This window comes from Pelobates fuscus, chromosome 7 (genome assembly GCF_036172605.1).
Source record: "Pelobates fuscus isolate aPelFus1 chromosome 7, aPelFus1.pri, whole genome shotgun sequence".
NCBI classification, from domain to species: Eukaryota; Metazoa; Chordata; class Amphibia; order Anura; family Pelobatidae; genus Pelobates; species Pelobates fuscus.
Genome location: NC_086323.1, coordinates 99,298,447 through 99,317,654, shown reverse-complemented (window position 1 = coordinate 99,317,654; position 19,208 = coordinate 99,298,447). Strand labels below are relative to the sequence as shown.

At 39.1% G+C, this 19,208-nt stretch overlaps 1 protein-coding gene across 4 annotated transcripts in view; it reads right to left on the bottom strand.

Annotated features, from left to right (window-relative positions):
* The window catches only part of PLXNA1 (plexin A1), a 257,688-nt gene that overhangs the window by 224,748 nt on the left and 13,732 nt on the right, over positions 1-19,208 (bottom strand). For all 4 annotated transcript variants that reach the window (XM_063426252.1, XM_063426255.1, XM_063426254.1 and 1 more), the window contains exon 2: positions 8,059-9,404. In XM_063426252.1, coding sequence (XP_063282322.1) covers positions 8,059-9,225 — 1,167 coding nt within the window. In that variant the 5' untranslated portion in view covers positions 9,226-9,404. The remainder of the gene's footprint in view (positions 1-8,058; positions 9,405-19,208) is intronic.

Here is a 19,208-nt window from a genome sequence, read left to right as displayed (position 1 = left end):
ATTCAAGTATAAGCTCCAACACAGCGACCAAGGGGTGACTATCAAACATTATATTAGCCGCTTTTTTTTTTGCAGTAATGGGACAGGACCCCCAAGAGCGGTCTTTTTTTATTTTTATTTTTAATCTGCCAAAACATTTAAATCTGTAGCAGAGAGTAAATGAATAGCTTGAATTGAGCAGCTGGAACGCAACCAGTAGAGTTATTTAAGTCTTGCAACGTTTCCCACCTTGCAGTATCGGAGCCAAAGTGAAATCATATCATCCGTTCGGCACTCATACATAGCAGATCAATTTGTGTCTTCGGATCCTGCTCCGGCTCTTGCATATGCAACAGGAAAAGCTGTTGCTGCTGTTTGCCGCTCTCTGCTTTGTCTCAACAAACTCTCTGGGAAATGACAAATACAGCTGCATACTCACGAAAAGCCTCCACAGCAGCGAGCGCTTCCTCGTCGTCAATAAATAATTACACTGACAATTAGCTCATTAACATCAAACCGCCTCGTTAGGGATTCTCTTGCTAAACATTCATTCTGCAGCTCCATCATCCAAGTTGCAAAAAGTGGCTAAGGAAGGTACAAACGAGGAATGGGCAAGCGGGATAGGCTAATAATATGTTTTAGGATTTAACCACTTTATTTTAAAACGTATTATATGTATATGTGAGTAAAGCTTTGCTGAATTATTCAGGTAATCCAGTCTAGAACAAGTAATTCAGGAAATCCTCTCTAGAACAAGACATTATCTTATCTGCTCTTTGCAACTAACACAGTGTTATCCCTCATGGGTTGCTCCAGCGATGTCCAGCCAATGGCATGGAGACTTGTATGGACCAACTTCCCAGATGTTTTATTTTTTGATTGGTTGGCACTAGTAACTTTCTAAAATAAAGTTTCCTATACAAAGTGGAACACGGGCACAGGAAGTAACAATGCCATTTCAAACCAAGCTCTGAAACGGATGGTAAAACATGGGTCATGTTTTATAGAAAGGGTTTTGGTTGAGGGTAATGGTTTGACATTCTGTGCAGAGTTCTGCTTTGTGCCAACAGAGTGCCTATGAGAGGGACATTTACCTTTCTCCATCACTTTCCTCCTCACAGTAATCCACACCAGACTAACAGGAAAACAGCCAGACAGAGAAATCTATGATTTCTGCTACAGTCACAGATATAAGGGTTTGGCTGCACTGGAACGTTTGCCATTAGCTCAGCTATATTCTCCCTCATTGATTGCCTGCAGAATACACAACCTAGTTCTATGTATGTGCATGCAGGGAGGTGACGCAGAAACATACAACAAAATTCTGAGGTTTGAAGGTCTGATGTTAGCCATTGGTAAACAGGGGAATGAAAGAGACAAAGCACACAGAGGATAAAATCTTAACTCTAGCTCACTTGGGTCATTACAGAGACCATATTCGATAGATTAGATTAGCATATTGGATGGATCTCTCCACATCAGCATCCAATAACACTGCCAGGTCCCCCGTGCAACCCCACAACAATCATTTTGGCCTCTCCTAGGCCTAATCCTCAAGAACAGCCGATGTTCCTACAAACTCAGTGAGCAAGGGTGTACATGGATTACCGTTTAGATTTAGGGAGACCTTAAAGGATGCTATTTAAGAAAAAAAAAAAAAAATATATATATATATATATATATATATATCTTCTTGGCAACTATGTTTTTGTGAGGGTCTTATTTGTTTCTTGCTTATTTATATAGGCCAACTGACTAGTCCAGTCTAATAAAATTGTGCAGCACTGTTGGTGCACCAGTACACCCTTTCCCACTACAGATGCTTTTTTTCCCCCACATACCAGACCCTAATGGACCTGGGAGTATTTGAGATACATGAGATAGTGCGACAGAGCAACATGAGATGAGGAGGGTCTGTAGCAACCACCAGCCCCCATTCCCTGTCTCCCTGATTATTCCTCCTTGAGCAGATTTCCTCCTCGGCTAATTTCCCAAGGGGAAGCCCACTGAGTGACAACACAAAGTTAATAAATGATAATTAGCGCCAGTAGAGAATACACCACAAGTCTCCCAGTAAATCCTTCAGGCCTCACTAATGATGGCCTAGCAGTAAAAAGATTAATCCCAGCAGCAGACCCCTGAATACCCCTTCCCCACTGACAGGTCGTGGGGCTCAATCCAGATAGACAGAAACGAATATTAGCACGAACAGGCTCATCTACAGCTTCAAATATGTGCACAAAAATGGCTTAATTTTAATTTAACTAAGCAGGTGATAAAAGAGATTTGCAATAGAGAGAAGAAGGATATGTGCAACATAAACCGAGCCATAAATATATATGCACATATCATGTCTGCTGCTTTGCTAGGCCAAGTATGACCACAGCGACACTTTTCAAACTTGTTTCCAACACAGACCGTAAGAAAAAGAAACCGGTTTAACCTCTTGGTAAATGAGAACATCATCATTTATAAATAAACTCTGAAAAAGTAGCTTAACAACAATTACGAGATAATACTGCAATTACCCATGGCCAAAAAAAAAAAAAAGAAAGAAAGAAAGAAAGAAAGGTGGTGTGATTTTAAACAATGTTTCAACATCTAGTCTGGATTTGGAGACGTTGATAAAAGATAAATTGGCTGCGGGGCACAGACACTTTCAGGATTGGAATATGTTAAACTTGCATTAAAACTAGTAAAGCGGTGTGACTCAGAAATTGCTGTAGAATTAGGCAGAGTCTTGTATTAGTAGGATCAGGGATTGAAAGAGGGTCACAAGTTGTAAAATGGTATTTCACATGACAGCTTCTCTTCTCTATTGTACAGCATTGTACTCTGTCCTGTGCTTCTATTCACTAGACAGTCACACACTAACATGCAAACGCCCAACATACACCAGAAAAGCAGAGTTACAAAAATAGGGCAGATGAAGCTGCGGTTAAGATGTATTTTTGGGTGCAGAAAATAAAACCAGCTGTTGGCTGTGTGAATATTTAGACATAGAGAACTGACATCACAGATGAAGCACAGTTTTTTAAACTTAACACTGTTTTTTTTGTGTGTGTGTGTGTGTGTGTGTGAGTGAGTGTGCGTGTGAATAAGCTACAGAACAAGGGAACAACTCTTCATGCTCATAGCCCATTTCATAGGCCAGTCACTAAATTGCCTAGATGTTACCTTATCAAAGCCAATGCAGACTCATATTAATTTGATTTTAAACGATTATTATTAAAATTGCACTTCTCCCTACATGATGTAGGTCTTGATTTAACATTTTAGATAAGTCTTTCAAAAATATTTATCTCTATATAAAAGAGCTCGACAAATCCCAGGCGCCTGGTCGCCATGGTGACCAGGAATTTTGTTTCTTAGCCCATTCAGCGGAGGCTGGCGGCTGAGGGAGGGAGCTGTAATCTTCCTGCTTTTCTTGCCCTGCTCTCTTGCGCACCCTGCTGTGATGAATGGAGCCGGAATATGCTGTCACTCTGGCCACAGCATCACTAAACAGGGTGCAAAGGAGCAGGGCAAGAAGAGGACAGGAGCCTCAGTGAAGCCCATAGAAAGGACCTACACCAGCTCTCCCAAAGGTAGGGAGGCTGGGTGTACCTAAATCTAAAAAAATAAAAAAAACCATTTGTGAGTGTCAGAGATAATGTGTGTCAGTGAGTGTGTGCATGTGTGTCTTACAGTGAGTTAGTATGTGTTAAGGTGAATCTACCCCCCTCCGATCACATTAAGATAGGTGTTTTTACTCACTTTTTCCCCTCCACAATGTGCTGGCCTTGCACTGGCTGGCCCCACCTCACTCTGCCTCCATGGCTGTGATCATCAAACTTGATCATTTCAGCCAACTATACGTTTTCCCATAGCATTGGGTGGTTATATTGCATGCACAACAAAACGCTGCGCTGTGCCAAAAAGCATATCCTCATAGATATGCCTTGAATCAATTCATCTATATGGGGAACGTTCAGAGTCTCCATGTAGGGCATGGAGGCACACTGTGCAGCACTGACGCAGGAAGCATCTCTAGTGGCCACTAGCAGTGTTATAAGGCAGCATTGTAAACATGCAGTTTGAAAATGCAGTTTGTTATACTGAAAAGCCTGCAGAGACAGCCTATAGACATCAGAACTAAATTCACCTGTGGGAGCAGTTTGGCCATTTTGGCACTTGTGAATACAACTTTGTGGGACCAGTTTGGCAAAGCCACTTATTTTTTCTGAAGAACTTGACTGGCCCACACAGAGCCCTGTAAATTATTATATATATATATATATATATATATATATATATATATATATATATATATACACACACACACACTTTTATGCAAACAGAGGCCTTTTGCTAAACAAATTTTGTATTCACTGCAGTATTACCCGCCATAAAGCATAACATACAAAAACAGTGATGGACTACCCACTCAAGTTCAATCATGCCAGATTACAATGGGCATTTTACTCTACCTGCACAGTAATAAAGACTATCACTGGTGCCTATGGAGCAGACATGAATTTCATGGGATACAAACTGGCATGTGCAAGTTCCATAATGCTACTGAAGCCTGGAATTGGCAAACAAACATCAACATTCAGCTACAGAGAGACCAAAATGTGAAATAAGAAAAAAACATTCTCCAACATATTATTGATATTGTGATTTTATTATTTCCAGTTTCCCTTGCGATGCAGTGCTGCAGTCAGTAAGAGGTTAACACATTTAAAGGCTGCAGTCCGTGCTATCCCGAGAATACGTTTCTTTATCCCTCTCTCTTCCTGTTTGCTCTGCCAGCGCTCATGTAACAATTCTATCATTTGCCGTCTAGATTGAATTAGTTTGAAAGCAAAATCAGATCTGTGATATCAGAGCTCCTGCAGGAAAGCTTCCCGTTACTGTGTCAGCCAGCTGTTACCTGTCTCAGGGCAGGGGAAAGCTTATTCACAAAGAGACAGACATACCAGGAGGGACCAACTAGGAGACAGGTGCAAAATGAAAAGCTTCCAATAACCCTTTGGGTTCCTTAAACTTACTCCTAGCCATCTGCATAACGCCCACTTCATTTCTAAACAGCACTTCCCAAAATATAAGGTTAATGCACTGCAGGACTCCGTCACCGGGGCTTATTCAGGAACCCTCCGAAGTATACGGATACATACATTTTTATAATCCTAGAATAGCAGCTGGTCATGATTTTTTAATTAATGCACAGTCCAAGGCAGAGATCCTAGTGTCCGCTGACTGCATATGGAGTATGATTTTGTGTAATATCCATCATCACGACAGATTCTGCATGACCACTAATGAAAAATGAGCAATTCTGGAGAAAAGTTCTAATGGCTGAGCAAACAGAATTTTGATTTCACTTGCACCAATATTAGAATTTTACTTCATAATCACTCTTAATACATGACGTCCTCTTCTCTTGTCACCTACTCCAAGCACAAAATAAGTCCAGATAGCTGAATAGAGAATGTGCAAATACTGATTCACATTTTCTCTCCATAAATATGCATCACACTAGTTTTGTTTATAAAGTGTCAAATTATTTGGCAACGCTTTGTAATGGATTAAGAAAATGATGGCAATTAAAGGGACACTATAGTCACCAAAACAGCTTTAGCTTAATGAAACAGTTTTGGTGTATAGAACATGCCCCTGTAGTCTCACTGCTCAATTCTGTGCCATTTAGGAGCTAAATCGCTTTGTTTACGAACCCTAATCACACCTCCCTGCATGACTTGCACAGCCTTCCTTAACACTTCCTGTAAAGAGTCATCTAATGTTTATCCTTCCTTTATTGGAATTCTGTTTAATTTACATTTTCTTATCTCCTGCTATGTTAATAGCTTGCTAGAACCTGCAAGAGCCTCCTGTATGTGATTAAAGTTCAATTTACAGAGAAAGAGATACAATTGTTTAAGGTAAATTACATCTAAACTAAAGTGAAATCAGTTTTTTTTTTTTTTTCATGCAGGCTGTGTCAATCAGAGTCAGTGGAGATGTGGCAAGGGCTGCATAAACATAAAGAAAGTGATTTAACTCCCAAATGGCAGTGAATTGAGCAGTGTAACCTGAGAGGCATGCTCTATACACTAAAACTGCTTCATTAAGCAAAAGTTGTTTAGGTGACTATAGTGTTCCTTTAAAGGGACTCTCCAGTGCCAGGAAAACATTTGTTTTCCTGGCACTGCAGGACCCTGCAGTGTCCCTCTCCCTACCACCCCCCATCCCAAGTTGCTGGAGTGGTTAAAACCCCTTCAGTGACTTACCGGAGTACAGCACCGATGTCCCTCGGCGCTGTGTCATGCTCCGCCTACTCTCCTCCCCCGATGTCAGCCGGCGGGGGAGACCTAATGCGCATGCGCAGCAATGGCTGCGCACGCGCATTAGACCTCCCCATAGGAAAGCATTATTCTATGCTTTCCTATCGGGATTTCATAACGTGAGGACGTCCAGCGTCGTTTAAAACACTTTTCGTGTTCTAAGAACACGGAAGTCCCTCTAGTGACTGCCTGATAGACAGCCACTAGAGGAGGACTTAACCCTGCAAGGTAATTATTGCAGTTTATAAAAACTGCAATAATTACACTTGCAGGGTTAAGGGTTGTCGAAGTTGGCACCCAGACCACTCCAATGGGCAGAAGTGGTCTGGGTGCCTGGAGTGTCCCTTTAAGGAAGATAGTCTGTCTCAAGTATGGACTAAAATGCTGGAAAATATTGTGGGAGTTGTTCTAACAGCTAATGTGCTAGCTTGTGCGTTCCCTTCATCTATATAGTATGAACCAAATGTTTATGTACAGAAGAGAATAGATAGTGGATTAAATATGTATATGTTAAGGGTGATGGAATATGCCTCGTATGTGTATACTTTCTTTAATATTCTACAGACCTGTCCAAGTGAGACTCAGTAGAGGAGAATGCAGGGACATGGGGTTTAATGTATAAATATTGCGCTCTCGCTGGAGGAGTGATCTAATGTCCCTCTGATCCCTGACTATGAATGCAGGTTCTCTCAAGTATGTTATTACTGTGATCTGCAAAAAGATTATCACTCCCGATAACTCCCAGGAGTGAATTAGCCTGAGCTGCAATCACAAAAACAATGAAAAACAAATAAGGGTGAAATCTAACCAGCAGCTCTGTGTACACAGTGGAGAAAAAAATCACGGAAGAAATTATAGAAAAATAAAGGCCAAGTACTGGCATTTTTTTCCATTTCTCAATAAGCTGATCAAAGCTTTAAGTTCCTTCACCCCTAGATGTGGTTTCAGAAGTATCACAATTATTCCAAAGACTGGTTTGTGCCAACAAAGGCATATGAATTATCATTATATAGCAAAGTCGGAGAAAAAACTTTAATTGTACAAGTCAAACTAGCAAATGACACTATCCAGAGGAAATACTGCTAGCAAACGTTTAGAAAGCCGATACCTTAAAAATCTATGCTATGACCTACAAAAACACATGTTTACAAACATGCATGATTTTCCAGAACCTCAGACGGCAAGCTGCTTTTTGGAAGATATGAGATCCCCAAATACTCTTGGTGCCATAACTACTGCAACAGGCTATACAAGTTATGGTGCTTAGTGTCTCTTTAACTGTGAAGCTAAGAACATGCACACCTTAATAAATCCATATTATAAAATCTAAAGTGGTATTCACAAGTATCAGTGCTGTGCAGGAAAAACGGTAGGTAACCATTAGCATTCCAGATGTTGTGGACTACATCTACCATAATTCTTTTACAGCCATAATGCTGGCAAAGCATCAAGGGAGATGTAGTCCACACCATATTGAATGCTGAAGGTTGCCTACACCTGGCCTAGAGCCTGAAACTTTTAGAAAAGTATGGAGTATGGAAACTTGCCAAAACATCTAGAAATGAACAGCTCTGGCACCAACAGGTCATATATGTTGGTTTATAAGAGTCCTCTGTCTTACTCATTAGACCACCTGCATTAGTCATGCCCCTTTAGACCAAAAGTAAATTAGAACTAGCAAGAAAATCGAGAACAAAAGCTGAACAAAGAACATTTGAAGGCAAGTTTAAAACCGCGAATACAGACAACTTACTGAGTTAATGCACCCCAATTCCTTGTTCAAAAGCCATGGTAGGGAGAGCTTTCCTTCTCCTCTATAGCAAGACTGAATGCGTTCCTTAATTTTGTCTTTGATTTTCTTCAAGGTAAAGAGGCAGAGGACAGATTCTTTTGGTGGCTTAACCCTATTTTTCTGCCCCTGTGAAAAGACGGTGAAGAGAATCTCATCCCTTTCAGAAATGCCCAACTCCATGGCCAGACGTTTTCCAGGTTTGGCAAGGTAAGCATCCTGTATCAGACGATACTCCACCCCATCCTTTATGCAACCAATGGGAAACTCCACGTAGGAATAAAACTTGGGATCATCAACACAAAGTCGAACAATTTTTGAGGTAAAGAACTGTTCTCCAGTGGAGTCAGGTGAAGTCAACTGGGTATCAAGCTGAAGGGTCAAATAATAAACAAACTGCTCACTGCTGAAACTGTACACATAGTAAATATCGAAAGCAGGAAATTTTGACAAAGTGTCTGAAGGAATCTTCAACTGTGAAGATACAAACTCATCCTGGTAGACAAAGCCAAACATTTCTGCTTCCTCTTCATCTTTTAAAAGTTTGCGGCTGGAGAGGGTAGGAAAATATTCAGATTTCCCATCAATAGGAGTCCCAACAAACAGTTTGATCTGGCCATTAGGAACTTCAATAATGACTCCAGACATAGTACCAGATTCATTGACACTAGAGAGATAGTGTTCTTTACGGTGATGGGGTTCGCCCAACTTAAACAAGTCATCAAGACGCAAGAACTGGCAGATTCCTTGGGAGGCACTGCCACAAGCTATTAACCGATTGTCAGAGTAATCCACCAACAGCAGTTTGTTAACATTATTAGTGGTGATGAGACCATGAGGGCAAGACTGCACACTTGGAGGAGGGTAGCACTTTTCATTATCATCCACTGGACCTGTGACATGAGTTCTTAAGAGAGTCAGATTACTGGAAAGTCGGAAAATCCGATTAACAGCTCCCAAATACAGCTCCCCAGTAACATTGTGCACCACCAAATGAGTCAAACTCCAATCACTTCCTGCAAAAGTCCTGAAGGGTTTAGGGGATACATCCCCAGGAAGCATCCAAAAACATCCTAAAAATAAAAAGGTCCATAAATGGAAAGGCAGAGGCTTCTCACCGTAGAGCAGCATCTTCAAAAATATTTATAGCAATAATAAAATTATAATTATAAAAAAAAAAATAATAATAATAAATTAAGGGGTAGGGATCCAAGGGACAGGAGATGTGGACTAAAGGAAGGAGATATCCAAGTTGATATCTTCTGAAAGCCTCATTTAGTGTCTGGTCCAGAAGGTCACCAGTGAAATACCTGCAAAAGAAAAAGGAGACTACAGTAAGTAAATGCAATTTTGTTTACAGTTTCTATAAGAAAAACATTGATGTACAAATGATGTATAGAGCAAATCAACGGTTCACAAACAAGTCATGAAGGCCACTAACAGTTGTGGGATTTTGTGTTTGCCCACCAGAATGATATCTGTAAATCACAGTTAGTTAGAGGGCCTCAAGGACTGGTTCTGAGAGGCACTCTTCTGGAACTGGATATAGATCAAGATATAGTCTTAACAACACCAGTTTATTTCACTTTTAAACTGCTATGAGGCAAGGAAGAATACATTTTTTTTAAAAGCGGGGAAAAAGAAACGCCCATCCATTTCTTAAGACATTTAAAGGAGGAATTGGAAATGTGATCATTTGGCAGTGAGAACACATTGGGGGGAGAAGACTGGGAAGTGAAGAAACTGGTTAGGGTATGAAAACTTCAGCCTCATGTGCCATATCTATAATAGACAATATAACCACCAGAAAAAAAAAAACTCTAAAAGTAACCTTATTCTCAGCTATAGCAATTATAGCAACATATTTCTAAAAAAAAAAAAAAAAAAAAAAAACTGGTTTCCTTCGGCACAAACTTGAGTAGACTATTGGTTAAAAGCTAATTTGGTTCCAAGTTATGAAGTATTTAAGTACCGTACATGGTAATCAGTCAGTCATTCTCAAAGCGATATATCCCATTAACACTGGATAAATGAAGGATGCAATTTGGCTCATCTTCCAAGTTGCATACAATACCTTTATAATAATTTATTTACGGTATTTATTTATTTATTTATTTTTAAAGAAGGGGTGTAGGATAAGACTTTGAACCTGGCATATAGAAATGAATATGGGTGGAGATCCCACAGACAAACTGTATTTCAATGTAGCTGCTTATTTGATTTATACTAATGGTAAAAAAAAAAAAAATTGAAAAACTAGTGCAGTTCCCATGAGCCTGTGCCAGTTCCTTGGCTGCCCAAGTAAAGCATTGGGAGTGCTTCTACTGTGCCACAGCTAGAGCGCTAGTTAGATGTTGACCAACCATGGTGTGCACCACCCGTGAATCAAAACCTGATTCCATCAGCATCAAAATGTCAAAGCACAGGTTATTGTGCATTAATACAAAATGCTAAATTGTTTACAAGGTAACAGACAAATGCCCAAGATATAGTTTTCCTGAACACCAAATTTAAGCCTGTAAGATGCAGGCTGAGACTGTAGAATAGCAAGGAGATGCTTATTATGCAGGCAGGTCAGGGCGACCTCAGTAAACAGATTGAAAAGCCAGTGTCCAGCCCCCTCTGTATCCTGGCTACTTTAACAATAACAAAGGGTGCAGCAGGGTTTTGCTCACTCAGAGGAACGCAGTCGCGCAGGAGCCGGCAGCTCGATTTGTACAGGACAAAAAAAATTAAAAACAACTAACAATAATCCAACAGCTTCCTGCATGGAAAGCATACTGTCCCCACAGACATACGGCCTACAGCCTTCATCTGTGGGTTCCTCTCATTGTTTTACAAACCCTAAATATTAACAAATCTTCTTAACGCTTTCACAGCAAGAACAGAAAAATGAATAATGGCAGGACTGCACAAATAAGAAACAGACAATTACATGCAGCATAATACTGAATATGAGGAGGGTATTGATTACTTCCAGCAATAAATGTTTCCTAGGAACTTTAATCAGCAAGCTCACTCCATCAGAACAGGACATGTTTGTGTCGTACAACTGTCTCAGAATCTGCATCTTTAAAAGGACACTCCACATGCCATAAATATTTCTGCTCTTTACATAGGTCAGGGCAGTGGTTCCTAATCAGTCCTCAATGCAAGTCAGTATACTGACAGGAACAAAATTGGGAAATGGCTTAATCCTGAAATCTGTGTACCTTGATCACAGGGTTGAAAAATCAGTTAATTTTAGTACAAGGAACCCCTGCTTTACTTTGCCCTACTTAACTTTTTTTCTAGCCACAGCAGCTTTATACTCATGTTTGTCTCAGAAGTATCACAGTGTTGGTAAACCCTCAGTTATGGTTTCACATCTTCCCAGCTGACAGTGGAGTATGGGTGTTATTCCAAAACTGGATGGCTCTGTTCATCTTCACAAATGTAGCAAACACTGTGCAGGCGTTGCACTTAGAGCAATACAGAATACCGTAAGTGTGCAAATTACAGACAGGACACAATTTACCTGTCCTCCATGTCATTTTCCTGAAACTACCGTGTTGTATCAGAGAATTTAACTTGAGACAAAACGCCAGTAAGTATAATTTCTTCACTCACAAAATAAGTGATTTCAATTGGATATATAATTTATGAGAAGTTAAACAGCATTTTCTGAGAATTGCATTTTACAATATTAAATATTTTAATGCAGCCATCAAAAAGCAGATATTTTAACAAAATCATCTGCCTCGGAGCGAAGTTGGAAATATTCCTCAAAATAAATGTGCGCAACGTACAATTCACTATTCAATTTCATATAATTTCAATTTGTGCTCTCAGATCAGATGGCATCTATTTGTAGAGGAATCTGTATTCTTCAGACACAGATATAGAAAAGAAAAAAAAATAGAGGAAAAACACAAACATTGAAAATGTACCTTTGTTTGATCGCATACATTGGTTGGACTAAAACAGTTGGCAGATATCTATGGCAAAGTCCAATATTGTGATCCAACAGTTACATTTTTGATATTGTGAGGATTTTTTGTTGTTGATTTTTTTATATTTTTAAGGGCAGCATTATACGAGTGGCATAGTCTGGCAGAGAATCATGGGAAATGTAGTCAGCAACTGCAATGCCAAAATTGACATCATTACATAGACATTAAATACAGGCAGTGATGACGGTCAGTGGTCCCTAAATGTATGGATCTTGAACATTTGGAACACATTCAAGGCCACCGAACATTTTACTATTAAATCCAATGATCATTCCCTTCCTTCCTCTTATCAAAGGCTACAGAAATGAAACAATTTCTTGTTACCTAAGAGACATTTGGAAATGTATTTCCAGTAGTGAGAACTTTTTGCCCTCGACAGGTCACAGATCTAACATTTAACTGTCCGTGGACATTTTCTACCCAACAGTGAAAAGGGAAGAAAAAAAAAATTGCACCTAATGAAAAAAAATGTTTCATATAGATATTAGATATTGGGTAAAAGGCCATCAAATAAAGAATGAAAAACATTTTTTTAAAAAGCAGGAACTCTGATAACACTTTTATAAACCCCAGGCAGTCTGTTAAGTGTTCACATTTTAACAGGGTTATTACCTGTGCATTGACCAAGGATTTTAGATATTAGGCCAAATCAGCCAATTCAGATGTTTTCACCTAAAATATTAATTGGGGTTATTCATTATACTGTGAATTGGCAGAGGAATTTATCAATGACTGTGTTAAATATTTACTGTGCTGGGCATTAAACTGGACAGAACTACTGAACCCTGGTTTATTTGGGGGGAGGGCAGGGGGACACATTATTAACTAGTTTCCTAGGGTTTCTTTCCCAATTAATAGACACCCTTATTCCTCATCCTGCACCCTACTGATTTATTTATAAGAAACCGTAAAGACGAAAGTATCTAACTGCCATCCACATACACAGGCTGTCTCTGCTCCAATTCACAGTGAAGGCTCAGTTCTGGGGATGCAGAAGAAATAAGAAATGTGTCACTTGTCAAGGAGCGAGATCTGCCACTGAAAGACAGCAGCCTGAAGGCAAGTATAGACAGGCTCTGTACCCTAGACTTAACATAGGCAATTATACTGGGATCTGCAAAAGAGTTCGAGCTGGCTCCCAGCTAATCAACTGCACAAACTCGCACAGAGGCTCAATGCATGGCAGGCACAGCCACATCAGCAAATGTGTCTGCATGCTAGGGGAGATGGTGACTTTTTATCAATGAAGGGAGGTGGGGGGAGCAGGACAAACATCAGGGAGCAGACACTGCCGCATTAGAGAGAGAAGCTAGGAAGCTGAGGTGAACTTCACCTGTGGCTTTCTATAACAAGAAGTAGCCAAACAAGCAAACATATAGAACAAGGTGTTACACTAAAAGGTAGATCGCTTGCACCTACTGAAATACAACTCCAACAGTCCTCGGTCTAAAAGCAGCACTGTCATAGAAAATTAGTTCTGTCTATGGAGGGTCTTGCGGGATCCTCCATAGACCTCAATGCTGTACTCTTGCGCACGTACAAGAGTACATCAGTGACATTGGCTCCTGACGCTTCTGAAGAGGACCAGCCAGAGGAAGATGGTGGCGCCCATGAGGGAGAGGTTCAGATAAGTAGAATTAACCTTCCCTGCCCACCCTCCGACCACTGGACCCCCAGCAGCAATGTCACCACCGGGGGTCTTTGCAAACTCTGACAATGACAATGCCACTTTAATTGATGTTGCTAAGCAACTGACTAGGAGCCATGACTGTTGTAACCCTACAACATACTGGGAGCTGCCTTTATTCAGGCTATTCTAGATTATATGTTACTTGGTTACATATGAACATAATTATTCAAATTGGAAATGTCAGGAATGTCAAAGTGACTTTTGAATTTCACCACCAAGAAGCCATAATGTGCAGGTTCAAAGAACAACAAAGATAAATTTATCACAATGTTCTGTGTTGTAAAAAATGGTCTAAAGCACTGAGAGTGTGACAATCACCATAGAAACCTGTGGAACCAACAAGCACATTTCATTGGTAACTTTTCCCCCTTGTATATTTTTGCAGGACTTTCCAGAACTAAATACTTTGATAAATCTTTAGATTGTAAGCATGTTTGGGAAGGGTCCTCTTCACCTTACTCTTCCCGTATGTCATACATGTTTTGTTAGTATTAAATGTTCGTCTTGTTTCCGATTGTACTGCGCTGCTGTATATGTTGGCTCTATATAAATAACGTATTGTATAAATCTCCTACAATATCTTAAAAACACCACCAGTGGGGTACATACTGTGACATCATAGGTAGTTTTGGGCTAATGTAGAATGCCCCAAGATCAGACCAGATTTAATATGGAAGAAAAAAAAATTAAAAAAATGATATATATATATATATATATATATATATATATATATATATATATATATATATATATATATATATACACACACACACACACACACACACACATACACACGCACGCACACACACTTATTCACAGATTTGGTGTTTACACAGCATATGCTTTAACATGTGTCATCTGTATAAATATTCCTATGACTGGTATATTACTGTCAGTGCTTAGCTAATACTGTGATGATCACGGAGCATCTTATAAAAGAAATGCAAAAATAAAAGAAGAGCAGCAATACAAAGGATGATGGGGATTTTTCATAATAAGTGTTTGTTTATGAATGGGATGTAAACTGGCTATCGAGCTGAGGTTGTCAGTTCCAACAGATTCAGTTGGATACAGATCACTGATGACCAGTATATAGAAATTGTGTCATGATATAAATATAATTAAACAGATAATCTTGACCACCATAGCCACGGAATGACACCTATTACCTGGTTGACACTCTCAGCCAATCAATCAGTAAGAATATAAGGAATGAACTGTGCAGACAGTAAAGATACTGGGCACCCAACAGAACCAGGTAATTGTCACTCCATTAATTAACAGTTTAACAGCTTTCACTGGGATAGTACACGATCATTACTGGCACCATAACCACTACAGTGGACTGGCTATGGTGCTTAGAGTTCCCTTATATTATGCCACAGGAAGGAACTTAATTATTGAGAAAACCTTAAGGAATGGTTTTGATTAGTTAATTGGTGTCCTTAAAGCAGCATATGAACGCGATGTATAAAAAGGACATTCATTTTCACGTGCTGCCCATTATCCCAAAGTTGCAATGTGTTGGTGGCGGGGAGTGTCAAAAAGGTTGTGATGAGACCAAACAGAGTAAATTTTGCAAAGTGCAAAAAGAAAGATTACTACCCCAGACTTCCCAGCTTGACATGCAAATCACTGTGCTTGCTTGCATGTCAAGCTGGAAACTATGGGATACTTGTGGAAACATGATTTCTCAAGCCTCTGTGCATAAGGAAGGCTTTCCAAAGTCAATTTGAGATATGCAGATATGCACAACAGTAGTAATAACACATACACAGATTGACAGATGTTCCAAGGGAGGAGGGGTATATATTTAACCCCTTAAGGACCAAACTTCTGGAATAAAAGGGAATCATGACATGTCACACATGTCATGTGTCCTTAAGGGGTTAAAGGGACACTATAGTCACCTGAACAACTTTAGCTTAATGAAGCAGTTTTGGTGTATAGAACATGCCCCTGCAGCCTCACTACTCAATCCTCTGCCATTTAGGAGTTAAATCCCTTTGTTTATGAACCCTAGTAACACCTCCCTGTATGTGACTTGCACAGCCTTCCATAAACACTTCCTGTAAAGAGAGCCCTATTTAGGCTTTCTTTATTGCAAGTTCTGTTTAATTAAGATTTTCTTATCCCCTGCTATGTTAATAGCTTTCTAGACCCTGCAAGAGCCTCCTGTATGTGAATAAAGTTCAATTTAGAGATTGAGATACAATTATTTAAGGTAAATTACATCTGTTTGAAAGTGAAACCAGTTTTTTTTCATGCAGGCTCTGTCAATCATAGCCAGGGGAGGTGTGGCTAGGGCTGCATAAACAGAAACAAAGCGATTTAACTCCTAAAGGACAGTGAATTGAGCAGTGAAATTGCAGGGGAATGATCTATACACTAAAACTGCTTTATTTAGCTAAAGTAATTTAGGTGACTATAGTGTTCCTTTAAGAAATGGCAGAGAAATATCAAAACTATTTCAATAGAGAGAACGAAAATGAAGTCTTAAAAAGTACCAGGAACATTAAGAGAAAAACACGAGTCTCAATGGAGTCTTGCCAATGTAAAATGACTGATGCAAACTTTAGACACAAATTTTCTAAATGAATTCCTGAAAGGCTAATCAGCCTATTAAACGCACACATTCTTTAACTTGCAGCCCTGGGACACATAATAAAATCCTTTGAAAAACAAAGAAAAATAAATAAATAATTGCTTGTATTTAGAATTAATAATTGAAATGTAATTCTGTTTTCAGGATTTTGAACAAGATCCGTGATTAGAAAACAACTGGTAGGTTATAAAACCAGGCTCTTGTAATAAAGGATTACACAATCCCAGCCGTCAAAGCTTTGAGCACACTACTTCCTATGTTTGGGATTATTTGAGGTCAGCAGAGGTCACGTCAAGAATCTCCATCTAATCTCAAATACTCATTTTTTTTATTAAATAATAAAGTAAAAAAAAAAAAGACTTGTGACAGTCAAACAATATTCAGCAAGTTAGACGAATGTTTTTGTCTCAATAGTAAATATTTTTAGAAATCTACTAAGCATTCTCATTAGGTACAATGAACAAATAAAACTTTTTTTAAACTGATAAACTGTCAGAAATGCTGTATAAAGAAAATTAAAGGCACTCCAATCCCTCAAAGTAATTCTGCTAGGGGTAAACTGTACATACTGTCCCAATTCATTCAGAAATGCTTGTTTCTTCCAAAATCGGCGCCTTTCTAAACTGATTGGGAGCAATTTTGGAACATCCCCTTGCATTTAAACTGACAGCTAGCTCTAAGGGCTTCCTGGTTCACTCTACTTGACCAATCATGCAATCAGAAGAGCTTCCATAGGGAGACGTGATCCAGTGCTTCACAATGAGAAGTATTCTATTGGGTGATTGGGGCATTTTCATCGTTGGAGTGTTCCTTTAAGCAGAGAAAAATAAAATATTGTGTCTTAATGCATTCTCAAAAAAAGTTTTAGACCTCCTCCAAAAAAAAAAAAAAAAAAAAAAAAAAAAACTTTTGAAAACTTTGTGACAGATGACATGCTAAAACTGCCATGCTCAACGGTGACCTACCCAAGCTATTGCCATGAGGGGGTTCTGGAACTTTATCTATCTTGCATCACATGGTCATAAGTATGAATTAATCAGACCCAAATAAAATATGAATCGGTTAAAATTTGACATTAAACTCGCCCTTCTTTGTATTCAAAGCATGAATAGAAAACTCTTATATTTAGTTGTAAAAGTGCTATATTCAGCACAGAAGGTGAAATGACACCTTCTACACAGATAACACTTTCTATGTTGTGTGTACTTTGAACAGACAGGTAAACAATGAACCGCATGTCATACATGATAATCTATATATACACAGTGTAGGCAGCAGAATGGAATTGCAATACATTTGCATAAATACACTCTCCTGAAACTGTTGGAATGTTAAAGTACATAAGGGATAGTTAGCAGCAGCACAACATCTGGCTTTCAAGTAGACAATTTTGTTGCAGACTCAAATATCAGTTATGTTTTCTTGGACATTACTTCATAATGCATTTGGGCAGTAAAAGAAAAATTCTGCTTGCAGGATGAGGCATTCTTATACTACGGGAAGGAAACATTTGTGAAAGGACTACAGAAAGGAACCACCTAAATTTATTCCCTTCCAGTAGCATTTCAAGGCTTATTGTACAGGAACATATGTGTCGTCTACGACAGTCTCTTAGAGCTATAAATCAGGCAGACTTGAACAAGAGTTCACGACTGTCTAAAATAAATTTTGGGGATGACGGATTAAGGACTGTGTTTAGTCTGCCCGATGCATGATGCAACTTACAAATATGTGTTGTAACATCACGCTTTCCAACTCCATAACGTTGGAGGCAAAACAAATTGAGGGAGCAGGATAGGCGGATTGTATATATGCAAGCAGGTAACATTTCGAAAAGAGTATACCTTTTTATTAATTTTTTTTAAATAGGAAAAAATACAAAAAAGATAAAATCAAGAGGAACACTAACTTTTTTTGCCCTCTCAATGATGAATGAAATTGCTATGTAAATACCCAGTTGTGTCAGGACATTACAGCTACATTCTCTTTTTGTGATGTAATAGACAGCTCTATAGCACCACCGTGGCAGAGAGAGCTCAGAGAACAAGTAGACATGAGGTTGTCAATCGAAGTGAAGTCGCTAAGAATAGCCACTCCCTGGGCAGAGCTCAACAGGCCAAGGATTCCAATTAGATGCATGATATGTAATTAAATGATAAACTAGTATTTTAAACACAATTAAAAATAAAAAGTTTAGCCCTAGGAGTGACAATCTCTTTGTCTTAAATACACAGCATTATAGCTGAGCATTATAGCTGAAAAACACAGCCCAACAGGCAAAAAATACCTTGAAATGCAAAGAATGAACTTTCTTTAACTCCTTGGCTTCTGGTCTACAGCAATTACAGTGTGAACTCTTTGGAATTATGGGAGAGGAAAATATGTTTTTATTTAAAGGGAGACACCACTGTTCAAATAAAAATAAATCACTGTTTAGTAGATATCCCCAATGAAAACATGCAAGTATTTAATAATGTATTTTTTTATTAGGGTATATCTAAAAACAGCTTGCAAAACCTGCAGATCTCTTGTCTGTCCAATCACAGACTTCCCAATGCAGCTCTTTTCTAGGTGGATACTGTGAGCAATTGCTGCCTCTTTTAGCTCCACCGAGCTAACCAAACCAGGAAGTAACTTGAACGCTTGTCTGATTGACAGCCAGGGGGTGTAACATTGTTCATTTATAACAGTGGCAATTCCTATTGAAAAACACACTTTTATTTTATTTTTTGCAAGCTGAAGTTCTTTAGTTGGTCTGGAGTGTCCCTTTAAGTTCAGATATTGTGAAAATAGCCCCCGATACTTTTTTCTTCTTCTACACTTTACA